Source organism: Streptopelia decaocto, assembly GCF_964273445.1.
Source record: "Streptopelia decaocto genome assembly, chromosome: 2".
NCBI classification, from domain to species: domain Eukaryota; kingdom Metazoa; phylum Chordata; class Aves; order Columbiformes; family Columbidae; genus Streptopelia; species Streptopelia decaocto.
In genome coordinates this window covers 70,341,174-70,364,136 of record NC_138655.1, presented here as the reverse complement: position 1 = coordinate 70,364,136, position 22,963 = coordinate 70,341,174, and the positions used below count along the sequence as shown (strand labels likewise).

The window sequence follows — 22,963 nt, the reverse complement described above, 5'->3', positions numbered from 1 at the left end:
ATCTTTTAAAGAAAATGTACCTTCAAGCGTTTATTTCTACAACAGGTGCACACAGACACTGAGATTATCATGACTAGATTATAGGTGTTTTTTTTTCCCAGTGATTTTAATGGCACCTTATATACCTGAAGTGTAAACATGAAGAGCAGCAAAAGTCTGCGAATACACTTCTTTTGAGTTTTATTCCCTCTCCAGGTGCTTGAAACAGTGATTTTCTGGCAAACTGGTGTTTTCAAATTTCTGTCCCTTATAAGCAAAACAAAAGAAAAAACAATGCTCGAGAATGCTAAACAGCTTTTCAGTTAGACTTTCTACTGAAATGAAAGGTCCTTGTAATTGTCAACACCAGGGGGGTGCTGCTGGATGAAGTTTCTTGGCAGGTTCTCTTTTTGTTTGTTTGTTTGTTTTGTTAGGCAACTATCACTAATCTGCTTTCTGGAGTTACCTTAGTCCAGCTGTTAGGCAGTAAGGGAGAATCAAAAAACCTATGAAACAAAAACCCACTAGACAGCCTACAAAGCTGCTGCTCTCCCAAGAACAGCTCCTCTTTTCTTGGCTTTCTATTCATTCTGCTTCTAACATCTCCTGTGTTTCTTAATACATACTTCTGTGCTTTCTAGACCAGAGACCATGGCTATTTTTTCTTGTGGTAAATGCCAAGCACTGAGTAACATGATGAGGAAGGGATAGCTTGATAATAGTGGCTCAGGGCAAAAGCCTCAATTTTATTGCTGAGATTTTACTAGGAAAAGTGACCTTAGGAATTGCTTGATGATTTACAATTTGGGAACCAGTGGTGGCCCACACTGGCTTAGCTGCTTGTCAAACTACTGTGTAAGCAATATTGTTGATTGCAGCTTTGCAGGCTTCTTCATAGGCCATAGGTTTAAACAGAAAGCGTGAGCTGGGTTCCAGTTTCAGACCGCAACCAGTTGCCGCCTGAACACGCAGCGTGCAGCCCTGATGCTCAGAGACACGAACCTTAACCTGGATCTATGGGGAGAGGGGGCTCTGCAATCTGCTTCCAGGCACTTTGTGACTCGGATGAGGCTGAGATGCTGCAGGTTGAAGAAAGACAGAAACATTATGCAAAACCTGTAAACCTTTGGCTGCGAGAGCAGAGTGTGTGTAGAAAATCCTGGTGCATTGCCCTGGCTCTGCACAGCTCTGCCCTGCTGTAGCTTTATTTTATGCAGTCCCTCAGGCCAGTTAAAAGTCTAACGTTAATCATTTCTTCTCTTGGTCATTCTCAAATTTCTTTCTCAAAGGAAGCAATAGTCAGTAGTTTTATCTCTCAGTTTTGTGTTTATTTTTGAGAGAAGTTTTGTAAAGATTCCTCAAGTAATGTTTAGTCTGTTTGCAAAATCTTATATCAACACGCTTTTGAATTTGCCATGTCATGTAGGGAGACATAACACACAGAGAGTTTCTTTAACTGTGAAAAGCAATATGGCTCTTGGCAGCTTTGCCTCCTCTTTTGTCTATTTCTAAGCTGGAAAGTGGATTTATTTTGTTAAAGCCAAGAGACATTTAGAGTTACTTAAGGCCTGAGTAGGAGCTGCTGACTGTTGTTCCTTCTCTGTAGCATTCCCATGACTGCTGGAGCAGGAGGACTTTGGAAAAATGGGTAATTAGTGCTTCCTTATTAAGGTTATTAATGATTCTGACCCTTGTTATATTAAAGAAAATCCTGAGTATTAACCTTATGACCTAAAGAGATTTCCTCTCATAAATCATATGTTAATTTTTTTTAGCTCCTAAAAATATACATTTGTATTTTGTACTTGTGCTATAGATATCCATTTTCATTTAGGAAATTTTAAAAATTCAACCAACAGAGGAAAAAGCAGCTACAAAAGAAGTGTATTTCAGAGTTAAAATGAATGAAGGACGCTTGAAGATGATAATTGCGATTTTGCTGTAACAAAGTCACTTAGACTAAGACAGAAATATTTTCTTCAGTTTTCAATAAGATTAGAGTAATTCAGGTCACGTATTTCCTTTCACAATGTGTAGTCTGTAATAGAGTACTGTCAGAAAACTGCAATTACTGGCAAAAGAGTGTGAGATATGTTGTGTCTTCCTAAGCTTGTTTTTAATAATGATTGCTAATTCACTGCTGTGTTAAATGCAGGTCAGATTAATTTTTATTCAGAAGAGGTTTGACCTACAATCAATATTTTGGCCTTGTATCCTCTGCTCTGTGCATATTTTTGTTGCCTTATTTTTAATTCTTTATCTTTTTAAATATTTTTTTTCTCTTTCCTATCTTTTTTAGATTCTAGATTGATCTCTTTGTCCCCAGGTCCTAATGTCATGGTGTGGAACTATATTCACAAATCCCCAGACTCAGACATATTCTTGCTGTGTGTTTTCTTTCTGGAATTAGAGTGTAATAACAGCTTGTTTAACTTTTGCTCATTTTAACAGCAGGCAGAAGAAAGCTTTTTGTAATATTTTTGTATTAACAGTCCATTCTGAATAGCCGTGTGTTCTCTAAAAGACTAAAAATAGTAGTCAGAGCAAGCATCTTTCTGGATTGTATTTGTAGAATTGAACAATGGTTGATATAACAAGCTGGTTATTTAAAATGCTGGCATATAATAATTATAACCCTGTTTTGTGAGTGATCACTCTCTTATGCTTTTACTGAGTATTCCCATACTCTTTTTTCATAAAATCTCTTACCACCTTTGATTCAATGCCAGATTTTATTTTTTTAGCCTTTTCCTTGCTTCCCCATTTTTAAAATGGCAGGAATTCCTGAGGCCCAAAGGTACTGTCACCCATTAAACAGTGACAAAGCACCAAAATTACCTGAAAGCCCAAGCCTTCCTGCCAACTGGTTTGGCCAGTCCTGCTGCCATGTGCAATTCAAGTATGAGTTTAGCAAAAGGGAACGTTTATTGTAAGCCTTATTGCCAGGGGAATACAGAGACCAAAAAAACACCAACAAACAACCCACAAACAAACAAACCCAAACAAACATAGACAAATCCCATTTCAAATTGTTTAGAATATTTGAGGAATACCTCTTACTGCTTGCCTTTCCTTCTGGCTGTTTTACAAGTTTGTACACCCTAGAAGTAACACCTGTTTCCTCCAGTTTTAGTTTATGCGCATGTAGAAAATTAAGGATAGAGTGTACTAGATGCTCATTTACAGCTGCAGTTCATGTTAAAAACAAGACTGATCGATGCACCTGAATGCCAGTGTTGGATAGCAACAGTGAAGCTGTGAGTCTATAAGGTTCCATAAGGCAAATGCTCTCAGCTTGTGGTATGAGGTCTGGTCCTCACAGAGCAAAGATGTGTCCAGTCAAGTGCTCTGGGCAGCACAGGATGTGACCACTGAGTGAGGATGAACTCAGCAATATCAGTGCTGTTGCCTGTTGTTTTCTAAATGTGACTAAAAACCAGAAACCTGACTGGTTTTTTTTAAGAAGTTAGTGCCACACAAGGAGTCAGCTGGCCATGTTTCTCTCTCTTTAATTAAAACCTGTTTCAACAGAACCTTCTCGCAGCTTTGACTGTTAATTTTGACCATTTCATGCAATAAACTGTTGTATGCAAAATGGCAGTCCAGAACTGACTGTGTTTGGGACAAATGAATTGACCTGAGTGTTGTGTACGTGCTATACTCTAGCTTGTAACTCAGCTGAAGTATGGACTCATAAAATAACCACTGGGAAATACCAAGTTTATCACAAGTTTAGGCCAGTTATTCTTTATTTCATTAGTTTCCAAGAGGTGGCAAGCTAATATGTCACATGGATGTCCAACAGTTTCTTAGGCCTTAGCTTTTTTCCTGATGACATTACTGTCTGACTTTTATTTAGATTGTGAGGCTGCAGTTCACACATCTGCAAATTTTAGCCAAGTGAGCAATACTAGCCAAACCGTGCTAGGACAAACCTCCAAACAAGGTGTTTTGGCATGTGAAGATGTTTTACTATCAGGATCAGGTTAGAATCCTCTCTGTAGGACTAAGCTGCACTTCTCCATGTGATTCTCCTGTAATCCATTGGATAAGAATGTGTATTTACTGTGGAGCCCTAAAGAGTTTAGTCAGAGCTGAAGGTTCTGACCTGCTAGATGCTGTGCAGACCTGCAATCACTCTTTTTGTCTCTAAGCATCACCCATCCTTCCCCTTAATTTTCCTTCAGATTTTATCAAGTCATAACTTCCTTTGACTCCAAATGGAGTTGGCAGATTTCGGGGCAGCTGTATGGGATGGGATGGCATGGGATAGCAAGCTAAGTACACAGAACAGGTTACAAGCACAGGCTTCAGAGGGACCGTCTTTTTTGCCATCTCTTCCAATTTATTTCCAGATGTCGTCATGTGGAGGCATTCTTCGCTTTTTCCCCTTCCGAGAGCAATTTCTAATGATACATCCAACCTTATTGCCATGGATTTTCATGTTTGAATCTTAGTACAGTGGTGCCAGTGTTTCTGCTGAGTTTTCTCTTGCAACATGCCCTAAAAGGTCAAAGATTAATAGAAATTTAAAATATGTCCAAGGGAAAATTCACCACACATACTTGATTATCAGGGTTTAAGGATTTTTTTTTTCCTTTTCTTAGTGCTGAGGCATATTAGAGATTTTTATGGTTTTGAGTGTGATCCAGCATTGATACTGTAGCTCTGGAGGAGTGCCAGCAGGGAGCCTTACAGAATATCAAGTTTTATACCATCTTGTGTAATGTTTATGCGGGTGGGATATGACATATTGAAATTCAATTTATTGAAATTATTGAAATTATATTGATAGTGCCCTGCTGCCAGTGGGGCTGTAATGGCTATGTTTTGTGGGTTCCTGCTTGAACAGATGCTCAAGGAAGATAGGTTTGCATTAATGATTTTTTTCTTCTCCTGCACCTATTGTATTTTCACTGGTGAACTGATGCCGTTACACTAATTGCCTAGATTGTACAACCATACCCATGTAAACAGATAAGCAAAAGGGTCTGAGTTCTTAATAATGGAAATTTACTCAGGTTTGCATTCCTGGTTTAGAAACCTTCCTTTAGACAGGATTTAGTTTCTTTTCAGTAAAGGCAGTATCTGTTTCTTTCATTAATCCTTTCATTGCAAAACTCATGTTACAACAATGCACAGAAACCGCTCTACATGAGTTATGTCTTTTTGATTTTATCAGTCTAATTCAATCAGTGTGGATACATTTACATCTGCATAAAGCTACCCTGTACAACACGGATTTTTCCTGTCTAAGACATAGAAAGAAAAATGTGTTTACTCTGAGGTCACTCTGTTGCCATATGAGAGGCTGGTGGTACCAGTACCAGCATTTGGGGTGAAAGTGTGAGAGGAACCACTCTCCTAGCCAAAGTGGTACTTGCAATGAAAAAAATTATTTAAAAAAAAAATCTGTGTCAAGACTGAACTGTAAGTGTATGTAGATGTAGCTTTTTGGAGTGTATTTGCTATTCAAAGCTATTTCATCCCAAAAGAAAAAATTGTTTATGTATTTGAGAAGTCCTTACTATATAGGCTGCCATTTACGGTGAAAAAGTTCCACTTTTTTGGCTGGGCATTTACCATCTTACCTCATGAATCTTAACAGACTCCTGAACAACAGCTAAAAGTTTGATGTACATTGCTTGTGGTTACACTGAGCCTTCTCATAGTAACCTATCGTGGAGCATCCAGTTCATAGTGATGGTCAAAGAAGAGTGCAGAGACAGTCTCATTTGGGACTAATTCTCACTGAGCCGTAAAGCAGGTGGTAGTAAACTGTTCTCTTTGTTTACTGTGGACAGACAAAGACTTAGTGGGTCTAAATGGAAAAAGCCTTTCTTGCTGGCAGATGTCGTTAAGCACTGAAATAGATGGGTGTGGTATGTCCATCATTAAGGATTTTTACGGCAGATCAGACAAACAGTTTTCAAGAACTATTTGAGAAGACTAAACCCTGCTCTGTACAAGGAGAGGAAAATGGTTAATCTATTCTCCTTCAGCTCCATTTCCTATGATTTTTTTAATAGTAGTTTTGATACCACTTGATTATTTTAACTAGGTGTGCTGTCCCTGTGTATTTTATTGATATGTTTCAATTTGTGATTCATTTTGTGCTTGGAGCACATGCAGTGAAGAAATAATGATAACAGAATTTCTTAATACATAAAGGAAAAATATGCCCCTATATAAGAGAGTGTTCAAATTCAGAAGGGCAGTTCTTAGATCTTCTTTTACTTTTGTTTTTCTGTGTAGAGGATTCTCAGGTGTTTACTGATCCATCTGGTTTTGACATCATTGTGTAACATGTTTGGAAAATGCTGAAAAAGTATTCCAGCTTTTTTTTTTTCTTTAACATTTGAAAAGTCCATTGCAGGATTCACCTTTTCAGTTGACAGGATTACGCAGTGGAACAAAAATTTTTACACAATATTGTAGTTGAAATACACTGAAGAATTCTTACACGTATGTTATTTGTGCTTCAGAAAATTGGCAATTTAAGAAGCCTACCCTATCTGTCATTCTTAAGCTCATCACAATATCTAAAATGAATTCAACAAGAAGATACTTAGCCAGTGCTTTGAAGCATCCATACATAAATATTGCCATGTCATTCTGTTGGTTTGGATTATGTTACTTACGGAATGATTGCTGCTCATTTTTTGCCAGTATAATCAATAAAAGTGACACTGAGAAATCTGATCTTTCTCTCTGCAGGCCAGCTTTGGGTGGTCTCCTTACATCATCTTTTCGGCAGCACCAGGAGTCCTTGGCAGCAGAAAGAGAAAGACGACGTCAGGAGAGAGAAGAAAGGTTGCAAAGGATAGAACGTGAAGAAAGAAACAAGTTCAAGTAAGAGCCAGATTTGCTCTCAGTCTATTGCTTTAATGTGTCAGTCAGTAAATCATTGAGACATTCAATTGCAAAATAATTGAATTTGTGAATAGTTTGTGTGTTTCTTTAGATACCTTTCTAAATCTAAGTATCTTAACAACTGATCTGTTAAACATATCATGATGAATTTTGGCATTTAATAAACCAGTAGGTTTTTTGAAGACAGCTATGTATTTACCAATTATACTGGATGAATATCTCCAGAGGCCAGATTTTATTAGCTAATATACTCCTTAAAGTATAATCTCAGTAAGGCATAGGGTTTGCAGATTAAACAGTGGGACGAAGGTATCAAGAAGGGAGGAAAAGACAGCACTGAGACATGTTTTTGCTTTTATGTTCTGCAAAGTAAAAGCATTTTGAGGTCTTGGGATGTATGGTAGTGTTTTTAAACTTCACTTTTTCCTGCTTTTCTGAGCATGTCTCTCTTCCTCCTGGAAAGAGCAACTGACAGAAAATAATTATCAAAATTATTGTTCAAACTGTGGCCAGACAAAGGCCCCAGCTGAGTACAGGACTCTCCGTTTTCACATCTGAAAGCATGTGGTGTCATGTGGGATCTCAGGGTGTGCTGCCTGGGAATAACAAGAGGCAAGTCCTCTCCTCCTGTTAAACCCATGACTGGAAACCCCAGCAGAGGCATTAGCGAAGACTGCAGCAGCCTTAGGGTAGAGAAGGTGCCTGTACTTGAAGTGGTTTGCCTACTGTCTGAAGAGTGTACACTCAGAAACCAATTTGTTTCCTGTAAACAGGAGTGAAAAGTAAACATATTTTTAGTAGTTAGAAGAAGACAAAATGTAGTAATCTAAAGAATGGTAAGATAAATGTTTTGTAGCCCTAGAGTTGGTATTTATAGCAAAGATGGCACTGGGATTCATGTGAGCCTGTTTATTAGTATGCAGGATTGTTTTCACTGTAATCATCTCTTTAGTAAGAAGTGGAAATGGTCTGTGTCACAGTGAATTTGGAAAGAGGAGTAACTTAGTAGTGGTTGGGTGAAGGAGATATTCTCCTGGCTCCAGAAGATAGCTAGTTTAGAAGAAAATGAGAGGTGGAGGGAAGGTGGAAGAGCACCATAATAGGATCTTTGGCAGCCAACAGCTGCCCAAGTTCTCCTGAAACAGAAACAATCAATTCTCAGTCTCCAAGCTTCTTCCACAAAACTCTCCCTCTAAGTGGTATCATCAGGCAGCAGCAGGCTGCCATGGAGAGCCAACATGATCTTTCAGAAAGGAAACTCCCAGACCAAATAAGCCACCAGGACATTTGGCAGCTTGACCTGTTTGAAGAACAGATCTGCACATTTCACGAGAGGTTGTCTACAGTAGTTGTTCTGTCTCTTAAAGAGCTTCCTTACATTCAGAAAAGCAATTAAAAGAAATGCACATCTCTATCGCATTACTCCACAGTCAGAAGCTGGTTAATTAAATATGCTTGTGTTGCATATTTAAGATGATGATTTTTCAGTGCCCAGTGTTTTAATCTTCTAGATTTGAGTTCCCTGGTCACCCAAAAGCTTTAACTTGTGTTTCAGTAGAGGGTCTGCAAAGCCACCGATCTTTGCAGACAGACGGCATCCCACAGTTGATTAAACAGTCTGGCAGGAGGACAACAAAGCCACAGCAAACAGTCATGGACAGTTTCTTATGAGTTCTTGGGATTACATTATCGTATCATCAGTCTGGCCAGAAACCCAGTCTCTGAAGATGTATTTTTGATTAAAAATAGCACTTGCAATTCACAGCCTTTAAACTCGTGAGCAGTACTGGCTTTGCCATCATGACTCATTTGTTATCTCATTCTTTCCAACTCTGCCTCGAGAACATTGCACTAGTTCTGGCACCATTATTGACACATTGAGGACAATTTAAAGGAGAGCATCACCAGTTGTGAAAGAGCTTGGTTTTAGGAGAGGTGTTAAAAAGCTTCATCAGCTATTGGTAGCAGAAGGAATGCTTCATATAATGAACATTTTTCTCAGTAGAACTATTTTACCTGTTGCATATATAGAACAATGTGTCCTATAATACAAGGATTATTCTTCAGCTGTAGGGAAGGGTGAGAATTGTCAGACAGGGAAAGAGTAATGTTAAGATCCGCCTGCTGAAAAATTCCTAGATTTTATTGTTTTTCCCTTGGAGTTTTTCCCATAGCTATTGTAATTCCAAAGAATACTCTGAAAATATGACTTTTGAAAAGCACTTGATAGCAGATGCTTGATAGCTGTTGGTATAGTAGATGATAAGTAGTTCATTTGATGACACAATGTAAAGAGAAAATAATAGTGTTTTATTCATAAATGGAGTAGATCTGAAAATCATTCTTGAAGTCACAGCTTACGCTGCAGAAGAATCTAACAGATAAGGTGAAAGTCTCATCTATTTTGTGCACTAGATTCAACAAAACATTAAAAATATACTGTAAAGACCTATCTTCATGTGATATTGAGACATTCGCTGGGTTCTGCTGTGCTCCCACTTAAATTTCATCCACATTTGCGGGTGTGACAAGCCTGCCTTGAGATCACAGTGCCCAGGCATCCAGCAAAGTTTACCTGGCAAAAGCTAAATATACAAGTTACTTGAGGAGCTGTGGGAGGGGCAGCTGAGGCAGAGGGGGGTTTGTATCTGACACTCAGCATGAAACTTAAAGAAGTGAAAGGTTGTTACCTGTCTGATGATCCCACATACGCCCCATGAGAACGAAGAATTGTCCTACCCAGTAATGCCAGTCCACTGTCCCCTTTCTGACCGTGGCAACTAAAACATCCTGGAGAGGGTTATATCAGAAAGAAGGCTGATACGCCATGGCCCCTGCCTTGATCTAGCCTGCCGGGTGCTACAGTCACTCTTTTGGGGCATTCTAGATGGAGTAAATGAGGAATGGTTTAATAGTCACTCTTTTGGGGCATTCTAGATGGAGTAAATGAGGAATGGTTTAATAGCCACTAATACACCCACTCCTTATGGATGAGTCCAGTTCATTGTATCTAATTTCAGATACCAGGTTTCAAAATATGCTGCAAGTTCTTAACTTTTGGGTTGTTTTTTGTTTTTTCTTTTATTTTTCTTTTTGTTTGGTTTGGTTTTTGGTTTTTTTGGGTGGTTTTTTTTGGTTTTCATTTGTTTGGTTTTGTTGTTGTTTTTTTGGTGGTGGTGGTTTTGTTTTTGTAATTATTTGTAATGACCTTCCTAACTACATACATGTGATGTATGCATGGGTAAGTACACACATACTTCTCAGGCTTTTTTACAAAAACAAACTAATAATTTTTGTCTCTGATCAGCTGCTTTGTACCGATCTTGGTTTCTCCAGCGGTACTTATACTTCTGTTACTTACCTTATTCTTCTGGTTTCTCCTGCAATTCACTGCAATTCTCTTTTTAGCCGTGATTATTTAGACAAAAGAGAAGAACTAAGACAAGCAAGAGAAGAGAGGTTTGTATATAATGCATCCATCCTTCCCTTTGGTTGTTTGCACTTCCTATATATTCTTTACTGTGGAGCTGTCGTGTATTTACGTTTTTAACTCTGCATGCATAGAATACTTTTATTCCAAAAGACTTCTATAAGAAAGCGTTTTTTTCATTAAAGCGGACAATGAAGTCCAGCTGTAAGCACAGCAATAAATGAAGAGCAGTGGGACTAGAATGCATGAGAATGATTGATGATGTATCTTTTATCTAATTGTGTGGGAAATAAGCTTACTCTGTTTGCCTACAGAAATTTACCCAAATTTAGTATAGTTACAAATTAAATAAGCCTGTCCTTCTCATCCAGTGGGTCCCAAGATTTGTGGAGGGTCAGGAGAGGCAACTGAGGATAAAGGAAACTGGGGTCACACGCATTGCAAAACTGCAGTCACAGGCTGATGGAATCGGTTCTGACCCACTCCAAGTGTAGTTTTATCTTTCAGGGCAAAGTTTTCTTTGCCAATCTCTCTCAACATCAGCAAGTAAATTTTAAGGCTTAGCAGTGTTTATGATTGCAGCATTGTTTTAGTTTTATTTTAAAAGCCTATTTAAAGGGACTGAGGTTTTGGGGTTTGTTTTTGGTTTTGGTTTTTTTTGTATGGATGGTTTGGGTTTTGTTTTGGTTTTGTTTTTTTCCTTTTTCAATTCAATTAAGTAGTTTAGAAACTCTGGGCTAGGCTGGGAGCTATGTGCTTATGAAAGCACATTTTTCAAGGACTACTTGATTAAAGACCTTTGCCCTTCAGTAGCTTCATCTTGACCTCCACTAGTAATTACACACTGGAGGGAGCTCTTGTTTTTACCTGGAAAGTATGCGTGTTACTGAACCAATAGCAGATGAAAAATCATCCAGAATGCTTCAGTTCTGCTCTTACGGTCCTCCAGAGGTTACTTTCTGTAGATACTTTTGGATTGTCAAGAATTGGAATTACACTATCAAAGTATGAGAACAGTCATCTCAAAAATCATTGTGTTGCTGCATTTTGGTTTTGATTGTCTGTTTTGGTTTTTTGTTTGTTTGTTTTTTCACAAAATCATCACACAGGAGGCAGTTTGTTTCTGCAGACTGAAGTCTGGTCTATTGTGGCTGAAGTGACTAATATTACAAAGTGATTTTGACAACTCTAAGAGTAAGAAAATGTGGGTAGGCTTTCTTTTGTCCTTCCAGCCAAAACTATCATGAATAGTTTAAAGCATTTTCTGAAATGAAATGTATCTGAGCACATAAGCATCATACACTGATCCTAGCTAAGTAAAACCTTTTGCAGTGAGCATGATAGTCAGCAAGATTTGAAACAAATTAGAAATGAACTCTCCAGCACTTTCAAGTTGTAAGGGAACACGGAAAGTGAATTGGAGTATTTCTGGGGAATCGTTCACCAGAGGGACATCACTGCTATGCAATCGGAGACGATTTCACTGGTTATTAGGAATGTGTCATTATCCTTAGGGCTCTTTTGAATTGAAATGTTAAACTATCTGTTCTTCCTCGTAAAGACATATGTTTGCTTTGACAGCACATGAATATTGGAGAACTCTTCTGCAAGTGAAGTCTCACATCAGTAGCCCATTATGTTTGTCTTCTCTAAGTTTTTTTTGTTTTAACAAACACTTTTGCACAAATGAAGTTTCATTTCCTACAGTAAGCTGAAGGTTGACTTGTTTTGACAGAATGCAAGAGTTATAAGAAGATGCTATATCCAAGGTGCTAAAATTCTAGTTAACATCTGAATTGTACTTTTCCTTCATATCAGTTTGGAAAAGCAGGAGCTGATAATATTGAGCATATAGGAAAGGCTCTGTTAAAAGCACTGGTTTGTCTAAATTCTGTAAAATCTTTGGAGCATTCTGTGTACTATTGTGTCACCCTTGAGCGCCCACTTTTCCAATGACTCTGGGTTGGCCTCAGTATAGAGAAATATTCCTGCAGTTTCAAGGCGTCTGAGTGTAACACGGTGCCATTCTTTTCACATTATTTTGCTCTTTGATGATTTGAGGCCTTTTTTACTTCGCTTGGTTTTGTATTTTCCAGTCGTGGTTCGAAAGGAACCCCACAAAGGTGCGCTCCCAAGCCCTCTCTAATATGATATACAGCTCAAATGCTCTCAGCCTGGTAGCTTTGCTGGTACATAGACATTTTAAGTCATGCTCAGGGCACTGCTCAGAGACCTAGAGAATTCAAAATTGTATTTTTGTCCACCTGAAGATGGTAAGTGGAATGTCATGTTCATGAGGCATACAAAATGGATAGCCCACAATTTTTTGGCTCCTTCTAAGTAGAGTCAGCATGGGCATGATGATGGCTGCAGGTTTCCATGATTTAAAGGTGGTATATACCAAGGCAATGCGTCAGTCCTGTAGTGGAGAAACTAATTGCAACAGAGGGACGGTAGCTCCACCTTTCAACACCTTCAGATTTTGGTCTTTATGAGACCTTGTGTATTTGATGCTGGCATTCATTCGCTGTTAAGACATTGAGCAGAAACAACAAAAAAACTCTAAATAAATGTCATTTATGACGTGTGAATTTAATATCAGTTAAATTGCTATATCTACTTATTAAGCTTCCCATTTCCTAAGTAGTTACGCTGATGTGGTGCCATGAGATTTGCTGTTTTGTTTCCCTTTTTTCTTTCAGTATAATAAACAGATATATTTTGAGAAGGCATATCTTGGTGATAGTACTCAGCTTTACTGGCTGGCCATGCAGCACACAACTACGGGAGCCAAAATGTTAAAGCAGCTGAAAAAAAAAAGAGCTGAGAACAATAAAACATTGTAGGTCCCCCATTTATAGAGGGATCCATCCAGATCTTTGTTGTAGTCTCTTGGCAAACTGCAGAACCCTTCTCAGCGGCAGCAGCCAGCTGGGCTGTACCTGTTGGAGCTAAGTGGTCAATTTGAAAGGCTCTTTATGAGCCTGAAGTCCCATCTGCTCTACTTGTGAGGAGGCGGAAGGCTCAATACGTAAGTGACCAAAGTTAAAAGAAAGACGGGCTTCATGAGCTGTAACAAAACATTATGCTAATGCCAGCAAAAGTCTTTCTCCTCTATTGAAAACGCAAAAATCATTCTTGAGAATTGGCTTCATGTTGGAACTGTAAACAGTTCCTATTTTATAACCATACAAGTATGTGGCTTGTTATATTTTCATCCAGAGTCTGTAGGGGTTCTTTTTCTTGCAGGGTTTGTTCAAAGCCTGTGCATACCTCTGAAGGAATAAAAGAAAATGAGTTTGTTCTTCGTTATTGCTGTTTGCAACAAAGCAAATTGCCTCTGAAAACACAGGGACTGCTCTTCAAAGACACATTTTTATGCTCTATATGGATGTTTGCAAATGTGCATGCGTGTGTGTCTACCATATGTCCTAAGCATGTTTGTTACCTCATATGGCTGACTTCTTTACCCTGCCTGCTTTTAATGCACCCTTGTACAATAATTCGGGCTGTCAGTGAGGCAGAAGAGGGGAGGAGAGGTGTTCCCTGTTGCGAAGTGTTTACAACAGTGGGTTATAGGAGGATGACTACAGTGTTTCGGGGACGTAAGCAGTAGTCTTCATTAACCTGTTTAACAGTTCACTTGTGGGTAAGACAAACAGTCTAAAGCCCGATCCAGCTGTGTTCATGAATTTATTCCTTAGCAAATAATAGTGGATAAAATTAGCAGACATCTGGAAGAGGCACGTAATTCAAAGTTATTTTGGTCAAATGTATAAAGCACACTATGAAGAATATGATTGGTAGCTGGTCTTAATAAACAGTTAGTGAGTTCTGCCTGCCTAAAATGCAAAACAGATGTATCTTTGTTCTTTTAAAGTGACTTTGATGAATAAACTACATGTGACGTCAGGTCCAAGCTATTGGATGTCTGAGTCCGGCAGAGAAATTTTTTAGAATAAAAAAAAAGAAAACTTTCCATTGTAGACTCTGGAGAGAACAAAGTGAATTCCAGTGCATTGCTCTCAGAGCAAATAGAAGCAGGTTCAGAGGCTCTAGATAGTCAATCCAAACGTTTATTATTGGTATTATTTTCAGGGAGATCTGTTTTTGTCTGCTTCACTGAACCATTTTCCTCTCCTTGCAGCAAGTCTCAGACTTTGGCTATTTGCATCAGTATTAAGGGGCTCTGGCTTGGGATTTTTTTTTTTCTTTCTATCTTTTTTTTTTCTCTCCCATTTTAGTTTTGAGAGAGGGAGGGCTGGGAGAAGGAGGAGGGTGAAAAGGAGGAGAGACAAATGCTTCCAAAAGGAGAAAGGCTATGCAGACGCAATAATGTATCTAAGGACTATTTAACTTTGCTGGTTTTTGCTTTTGTTTTGTCATGAGCATTTTAACATTTTTCAGGGCAATAGTCTTTGCTTTAGTGTGGGATTTCTGGCAGATTGACCACGCAAGCAGTTTAGTGCCATTCCCCTTGTGTGTCAGGAAGCCGGCTCATTCTCTGCAGGTGTCTCATCCATAAACAAGCATCAGCCACAGATTTCTTTTTCTTTACGGAAACCCTCTGGAATTCAACTTTCAGATACAAATACTTGGAGAGGTTGGCAGCGGAGGAGTATGAGAAGGAGCTGAAGAGTCGGAGCTTAAGCCGAGGCAGGAGCGAGCTGTCCTTGAACTTGAGGTCTCCTTCAGCCCCACCCTCACCTGTACCCAAGTGTGTCAGCCCGGCATCCATAGAGTCCCAAGAAGAGCTGAAGACCCCGTCTACCCCTGGTGAGACCCCTCAGCCCTCAGAAGGTAAGTGAAAAGGAGGGCAGGGGAAAGAGCAATTGGTTTTATCACAGTTTCTCTCAGGCTAGCAGTGATTTTTGATGCATGAATCTAAGAATATAACCTCTGAGGTGCCAAAGTAAAGGACCTTATTATATTGTTTCATGCTGTCTTCCTGAATTTTCCTTTTTTTGTGTAGATTTGGATGTCTTCTAGTCTATTCGAGCAAAGAATACTCTGCTGATTGTTGCTATGATTTATGTTATCATTGTCTGTTGCTATTAGAATGGAATAACTGGAAAATAACAGCATACAGAGGGTCTTAATTTTAGCATCATGTTCCTTATGTATTAGAAGTTACTGAATACTAAACCAACAATGTTCCTGCCAACAGATTTTGCTTATGTGGATTCTCTGAAATAAATGCAACAGATGAATGCCAAGATTATAATAACCTTCCAGCAGAGCACAGGCTGAATGGGACAAACAGAAAAGGTCTTGAATTGAAGGCAGGGAGGGTGTGTTGGTTATTTTTAACACCAACAAAAACTCTTAAAATTGGAGCACAAGTAGTAAAGGACTTAAAAGAGACCACAGACGATTAGTAAGAAGGAAAGTATAATTAGTGTTTGCACGCTTGGTTTGCTGTCATATAATTTATTGGTGTACAGAGCAATGTTTTCTGTGTGTGCACGTCATTCTGCCACTTGCCTCATGTGCCCCTCCTTCAGTCCTCAGAAAAACACCCACCATACAGACTTATATTTGCACCACAGGATGTTGCATTAACATCGGGAGCTAGAATGCATGTCAAAGGTGAATTATCACAATAATTTTTATATGATTTCCTGCTATGTGCTATTGGTGATAAATGCATTTGTAACTTGCACTGCTTGGTTTTATCGTTATGGCTTGTAGCATGCTATAAAGCAAGGCAATTTAAGAAAAAGTTACAAATACTAAATATTGAATATGTCTGTCCTCACCATACTAAGTAAATGAAGTTTATTTAATTAGAATTTATATATTTTTCCAAATATATTCACAGTTTTCTTGTCTGGCACCTTAAAAGTCTCAAAGGAACCATCTGAACTTCAAAAACATGAGTATTTTCCTATAACACTGATATTCAGAAACATCCAGATGCCCATTTCTCTGGAGTGCACTATTGCTTTTAGAGCAAATAAGCTGAATTTTTCCACCATTAGGATTTCAGAGCTGGGTAGGGAGCAGGTATCTCTGTTATGGTGATTATCTTAACATATTTCTCCTGGAAGCATTAAAAAAAAAAATTATGGCATGAAATGGAGCAGCACGATCCATTTGGAGAACGCATTTAGAGCAGGTGTACGGGGCAACTTCAGGCAGCCAGAATATGGCAAAGCTATCACCATGTGGATAGGGAGGACACCTCTACTAAAGCTCCTGGCAATACCAGTAGACATCAGAGGGCATCACCTGGAAGCTCGGCAAATGGACTATGAGGAGAGAATGTATGGCTGGAGCAGGGGGAGCCTCCAGCCATGGACAGCTGCAGACAGGTGGCCAGGACAGCACCAGAACAGGGGCCTGAAATCTACAGACTTCAGTGGGAGCTGTGCGTGAGGAAGGACCGCACTTCCAGGCCTACCAGAAGCATTGGAAAGGTCATACGAAGAAATGAGCATGTGGGCCGGGCAGACTTTCTCATCTGGAGGTGGCCACATTATTGGATATCAGCCAACAACAGGCAGGCTTATTTAAAGATTTTGTGCGATGGCCTCTAGACTGTTGTCTGAGTTCCTTATGCTCCATAATGAATTAAAATCTCAGCTTCTACTGTCCTTTATAAATGTGATGAATCCCACTTAAAAGAGGGAGAAACTGAAGCGTTAACTTGCTTAAACCAGTTGTAGGAAAGCTGGATTAGAGCCATGGACAGAACCCAGATTACTTGCACCCCAAGCAGTTGCTTTGAACAGGGGGGTCACCATCTTCCCAAGCAAGAATAAAACTGTGGAAGGAAAACACTTCCTTGGTTCTGTGCATAGGAGACTCCAGAGACTCTGCAAGAACAGTGTTAATGGATGTGTGATATTTTTCTGCAGAATTCAGAACCTGAAGTCAAAGAGGAAGTGTGTTCCTCTACTAACAAAACGATAAGTCATTTTATTTTATGCTCTTTGTGCTGAAGTATCCTTTGGCCTTCCAGTGTCTACTGAGCTTAAGAAGGCAATGGATTTTGTCTGTGGAACCTTGTCCCACGCTGTGAAATGTCTCAGTATCTTTAGCCCATATAAAAATCTGGACTTGCTGAGCTGAAGTGTTTTCTCATATAAAGCAATTGGTTCCACTATAGTAATCAAGTCTTGTAAAACTTACTCTTGTAAACATTTGGGGTATAGCATTCAGAGGAAATGAAGGCAGTCCCATAACTGCAAAATGGAAGTTAATTTTTTTTTTCAGAGACACTACTTCCTCTTTTGTCATTTCTTTGGAGAATATTTTATGTAGTGCACATGTGCAGTAAAGGAGAGCAACAATAACCAAGACATCTCTGAAGTCAGTCCACAAAGGAATTGGAGATGAACCATTCTCTGAGAAGAGCAGCTTTTTTAGCACTTGAGGAAGTAAGCAGGCCAGTCCAAGTACACATTGTGGACAGTAGGAAACCTTCTGAATAAATATGTAGCTGACCAAGTTTCAAATACTGCCTAAAGTATGACCAGTGAAACCATCTCAGCAGATGGAGAAGTACCAGAGCGTAAGAGCGCAGTGAGGCCATAGCAGCCCCAGTTGTAGAGCCAAAGGAACCACAGTACAGAACGTCAGAGGAGGAACTGGGGAGGGGGATAAAGAAAGATCATTTCTGACTTGAAGAAAGAGCCAGTTCCCTACTGGTGATCACTCTGTGCTAGTTTTTACCATCACAAGGAATGGGAAGAAAAGATTGGGGTGGGGTGGAGAAGAAGAGAGAGTCCCTGCTGAATTCACAGCAAGAGGAATCCTGTGCTTCAGGAACTGAAGGGAGATAACAACTTAAGACTTAATGCAATGCCTGAACAATTGAACCAAGAGGGCTTGGATAGGCATAGCCATCTTCAGACTTACTGTATGCATACTCAAGAGACACTTAACATCTGTATCTCCCAGCTTCAAGTAGAGAGTAGAGAAAATAGATGAAGATGCTTCTGCTCATTTAAAAACCTTGACTCACTCATTTGTTTTAATGAGGGGCAGGGTGGAAGATAAGCCTTGAGAGAAGTGTGAAAAATAGCATATGCAAGGGAAAAGATATTACCTCTACTACTGAATCTGTCAATCCCAGTTTACATTTTAAGAACTGTATATGTGTGAAGAATTAGGTTTAAAAAAAAATCTGTTACTTTTAATGTCTTCAAACTTTTTAATGTCTCAGGAATGCCACTTTTGCTGTTGCTGCTTTTTGATAAGACCATGCTTGCTTCCCTGAGTCTTTGCATTCTCCACCAGCAGAACTCTGAAGACAGGGGACAAAGCCTGGTCGTTTCCCACTTGCATGGTTGCCACTTAAGAGTAGTGTTTTGTCTGATGTGAAACCGGATCCAGTAGATACAGCACTGGAAGTTCCAGCTCATTTCAAATAGGCCACCCCCAAGCATTCACTGAGAAGTGTATTTTTAAACATCTTTAGAAGTTCTCAACAATACCAGCACAATGGACTACACAATGGAACAGCAAGTGATGGACACACGTCTAGCTTGCTGGCTTTGTTGCGTTGCTAGTGTTTGCTGACAGATTTGACTTTTGAACTACATTTTAAAAGAAGTGCTACTGGACTTAGCTTACTGCTTATAAGTTATTTGGGTTAGAGGTGGATCGGTTGATATTATCTCTAAAGAGGGAGACTGTCAAAATGGCTGCCAACATATGCTTGTTTTCTTCTAGAAGTGCTCAAATTTTGATACTCCTTGAAGTCCAAAGAGCAGCCTGTGTCTGTATATTGCTCTTTATTATGTATTAGATTCTGCTAAGCTACTGTATCTTCCTTTTATGTGTGGAATACTCCTTGTCAGAAGAGTATCCAGAATTCTTTTGAACATTCTCATTTTCTCAAGCATTTCTTATGTCTACCCTGACTTTATCCCATTGAATCTTCAGTGCAGCTTCATGATGACAAGAGTGCCATAAGTATTAGCAGTCCTGGCCACATTTTAGTCAGCTTCTTTCTGCACCTGAGCTGCTGGAGTTGACCTTTTTGGTTATTGCATGGCAGCTTTTGCTTATAGAGAGAAATATCTAAAATTAATATGAAACTGATTATTCAAGAATGAATTGATGGGATTTGTATATATAGACCATTGCAGTGTGGCAAGTTCATGCTACAGTACCATGTTAGTTCCAGGAACTCTTGAAGGATTCCTAAGCTTCCATCTCAGTTATATTCAGATCTTGTCTCGAGTTTAAAATGCTCTTGAGCTATACCTACACACTGACAGCTGTGGTCAGAAACACACCACTGGCATTCAGAGTGTTTGCCAAATTCTTGCCAGCTCTCTATAATGTCAATTCTCTTGTAGGCAGTGTCTCAGGCACAGTCATAGGTAAGGTACATTTAGAGAGACAAGGCATGTGCAGACCTGCACATCTTTTAGATGCTCTCTGTGTAGAAGAGGGAGAATGGTAAGCTTCTAATTCAGAGTGTTTTAAAGTGTCTTTAAGGGATTTGAATGAGCAGGGACTATACATGCACATTTATATTAATGCATTATATATGCATGTGTGGTTATTTCTCTAACTACCCATTTAAAATCAATTGCAAAAGTGTAGAAGTTCAGTTCCAATTAAATCAGGGGGTGGGGAAATGCAGTTTTGTATGCTTAATTTATATGAAATTAAGGGGGAATAGTGTGGTACTGAAGATGCATTACTGAAAGCTAGTTTTAAAATGTGTGTGTTATTGTAAAGATAGGCACAGGCATTGTTAGAAATCATTATTCTTTGGGTGGGTGTCTCAGAAAATAGGATAGGCATGCAACATGAAATAGTCTTAGGAAAACACTGTGGCCTTCGTTATTTTGGCTTATACTTTCTTAGGATGAATCTTTTTACCTGCTCCGTAGAGGCATGAAATATTTGGATTGCATTCCAGTGTGATACATTTTTTCCTTCAAAGGTTCCTGTAGTTCTTGAAAAAAGTCATTGTATATCACATGATCCACAGACCATGACAAGTCCAGAAGGCTCTTTTGCAATATTGTGATGAAAAATAGTTAAAAAGGGGGAAAAAACAAGTATGACTTGGTCATTGTAGTTTAGCCACCCAACACAAGATTTAGTACAGAGGGAATTTGGGAAGTAACCAGAACTAACATGCATGCCCATTTTTAGCAGTCTTGCATGGCCATTTTCAGAAAATTGTGAGCTGCTTGATGTGAATATGTGTGGATGCTCTTCAGTTTCTTTGCAGCATGCAGAGGATATTTGCATGTGAAAATCTGCTGTTATAGTTGAAACCCTGAAAGATTAATGAATTAATTTCACTGTCAGTGATAAAACAGGGAAGAAGAAACCAAGTGTACTATCAACAGTGATTGCTGTATGCCAACTGGTGAAAAAGTTCATCATATGCCATGCAGTTGGAAGCTGTGTTCAGTTTTAATGTGGCTATTCTGAAGTAAATGTGCATGAAAAAAATCCATCTTTTTTTGTCAGTCAAATGTGTGACAGTGCCATTTCCAGACTGTGCCATTCAACTGTGTTAATAAATCTAATATTTCTATTTTTTTGTTGAAGTGTTCCTCATCAGGTGAAAAAAGGAATTCTTCCAGAACCCAAAGAAAATGCAACCAAAAGCCACAATTTCCCTCCTTTTTGCTTCTTAAAAGATCTCTTCCTTCCTGGCTCTGTCTAGGCACTGAGTTGTCAATGTCGTGCTCAGGTGGGATGCCCATTTTCTGCTGGTTCATTCAAATCCTTATGCGAGTCCAACACTCCAGCTGTGGAAGTATGTATAAAAACAGTGGTCTGGCTCCAGGCAGCAAGCGAGGGGGTTTGCCAGGCCACTCGCACATGCAATGCTGTCGTCGCACAACATCCATCAGTCTGTTGCTCCTAATGTTCAGCATGCCATGGACTTGCTTTTTCTTTTTCTTTCCATAAGGCACTTGTACGACTTCCACGTGGCTCTCATTTAGAGGGGCGAGCCTGAGGCGACTCCGTCGTTAAGTGAATCTCTTTCTCCCCTTGTTCTCTCCACCAGTGAGTGCCAGTGAACCCGAACCAGAGACAGAGACAGAACCAGAACCAGAGCAGGAGGCTGAGGCTGAGCAGGGAACGGAGACACCCAAGGAAATAGAGGCTACAGAGGTGGGACCAGAGAGTGAGGTGGAGCAAGGACCAGAGAGAGAGACAGAAGAAAGTGCAATACTCAGTGAAAAAGAGAGGCAGAATGAGGAAGTGAATGAAAAAGACAACTGCTCTGCATCCAGCATATCCTCAGCAAGCAGCACTTTAGAGAGGGAAGAGAGAGAGGACAAGTTAACCAGTGACAATGAAACTGGTAAAGTGAAGTTTTTTCAATAATGAAGGGTTTCTGTTTGTTAAAAAAAAATGTTAAATGAGAAGCTCTGTTGTTGTGTTAATTAGCTAACAAACACTTTGTGCCTAAGACTTTCTTGACCATGGGCAAGCCTAGTCTACTCTTTGCTTGGAAATCCGCAGACTTTGATGGGGTCTCTATGTTTGAGGGACAGTAGGGCCTTAATGAAATGAGGCTTCCTTTGATTCAAGACCATTTTCTTCCCCCAAGACTAATATATTAACTATTGAATCATCACAGAATAGTTTGGTTTGGAAAGGACTTTCAAAGCTCATCTAGTCCAACCCCTTGCAATGACCAGAGACATTTTCAACTAGATCAGGTTCCTCAGAGCCCCGTTCAGCCTGGCCTGGAATGTTTCCAGGGATGGGGCATCTACCACCTCTCTGGGCAACCTGTGCCAGTATTTTACCACCCTTTATCGTGACTTCTATCTCTAGCTCCTGGAGAATTTATGTGGGTTTTCTACACATAAAACAATGAGACAAGGGTCTGTGTCGACAGGATTTTTCATGACATTCCAGATACCTTTTCTCATCCTTTCAGTGCAGGAGGAAGAGCAATGGGGGTTGGGATGTTTGTTCCTTAATTCCAGTTCTCCTGGCTTGCTTAGGCTTCAGAAAGCAGCGAGAGATACAAAGGAGCTGATGAAGATAGGTCTGAGCTGTGGCCATCTTTAGCTTGTGTGGAGAAGGCCCATGAAATAGACCTCGTCTGGAAAAGACCAGTTCTTTAGTGACCAGTGCTTCTGGTCAGTTATGCCACCAGGCACCTGTAAAGGCCCTGACTGGAAAACACCTTAAGAACTAATTTGCTGCCTGGAGAAATAATAACAAACAGAGCTCATCATGCAGGAGGGACTAAAAGGCAAATTTTGACCTTTGTTGATTAATGACTCTTTTCCATTTTTTTTTTGGGGGGGGTAAAGGAACATAATGTAGTTAGGGCATTTGGTTCCCAAGTTTTCTTAGGGCTGAACAGTGGCACGCATTGTCCTAAGTTTGCTAGTTTCTAGATAAGAACATAAGAATTGCTTCACAGTGTGAAAAAGTCTTGCTCTTTCCTGAAAGAGTGAGGACTCTGAATCACAAGGATTTCCTCACAGAGATAAACTGTCAGATTGCACTGTTCATGTTTAAACCCTATATATGTAGGAAAAGGAGGGGAGGTGTGACAGATGAAGGATGTTTTTACACTGTTGCGTAGTCCAAGAGGGTCCAAGTGCAAGTAAGGGAGAACAGGTTATAGGTTTTTTCCCATCATCTTGTCTGTTACCAACCTGTTACCACTCTAAGTAAGTGTTTATGTACTTTTTGTTAAAAGCTAAGAAATGTACCCTGTTAGCAAAA

General features: G+C 39.6%; 1 protein-coding gene across 2 annotated transcripts in view; it reads left to right on the top strand.

The window, feature by feature from the left end:
- Positions 1 to 22,963, top strand: part of FHOD3 (formin homology 2 domain containing 3) — a 384,646-nt gene that overhangs the window by 294,655 nt on the left and 67,028 nt on the right. For both annotated transcript variants that reach the window (XM_082045688.1, XM_082045687.1), the window contains exons 12-15: positions 6,697 to 6,831; positions 10,261 to 10,311; positions 14,868 to 15,082; positions 21,276 to 21,575. In XM_082045688.1, coding sequence (XP_081901814.1) covers positions 6,697 to 6,831; positions 10,261 to 10,311; positions 14,868 to 15,082; positions 21,276 to 21,575 — 701 coding nt within the window. The remainder of the gene's footprint in view (positions 1 to 6,696; positions 6,832 to 10,260; positions 10,312 to 14,867; positions 15,083 to 21,275; positions 21,576 to 22,963) is intronic.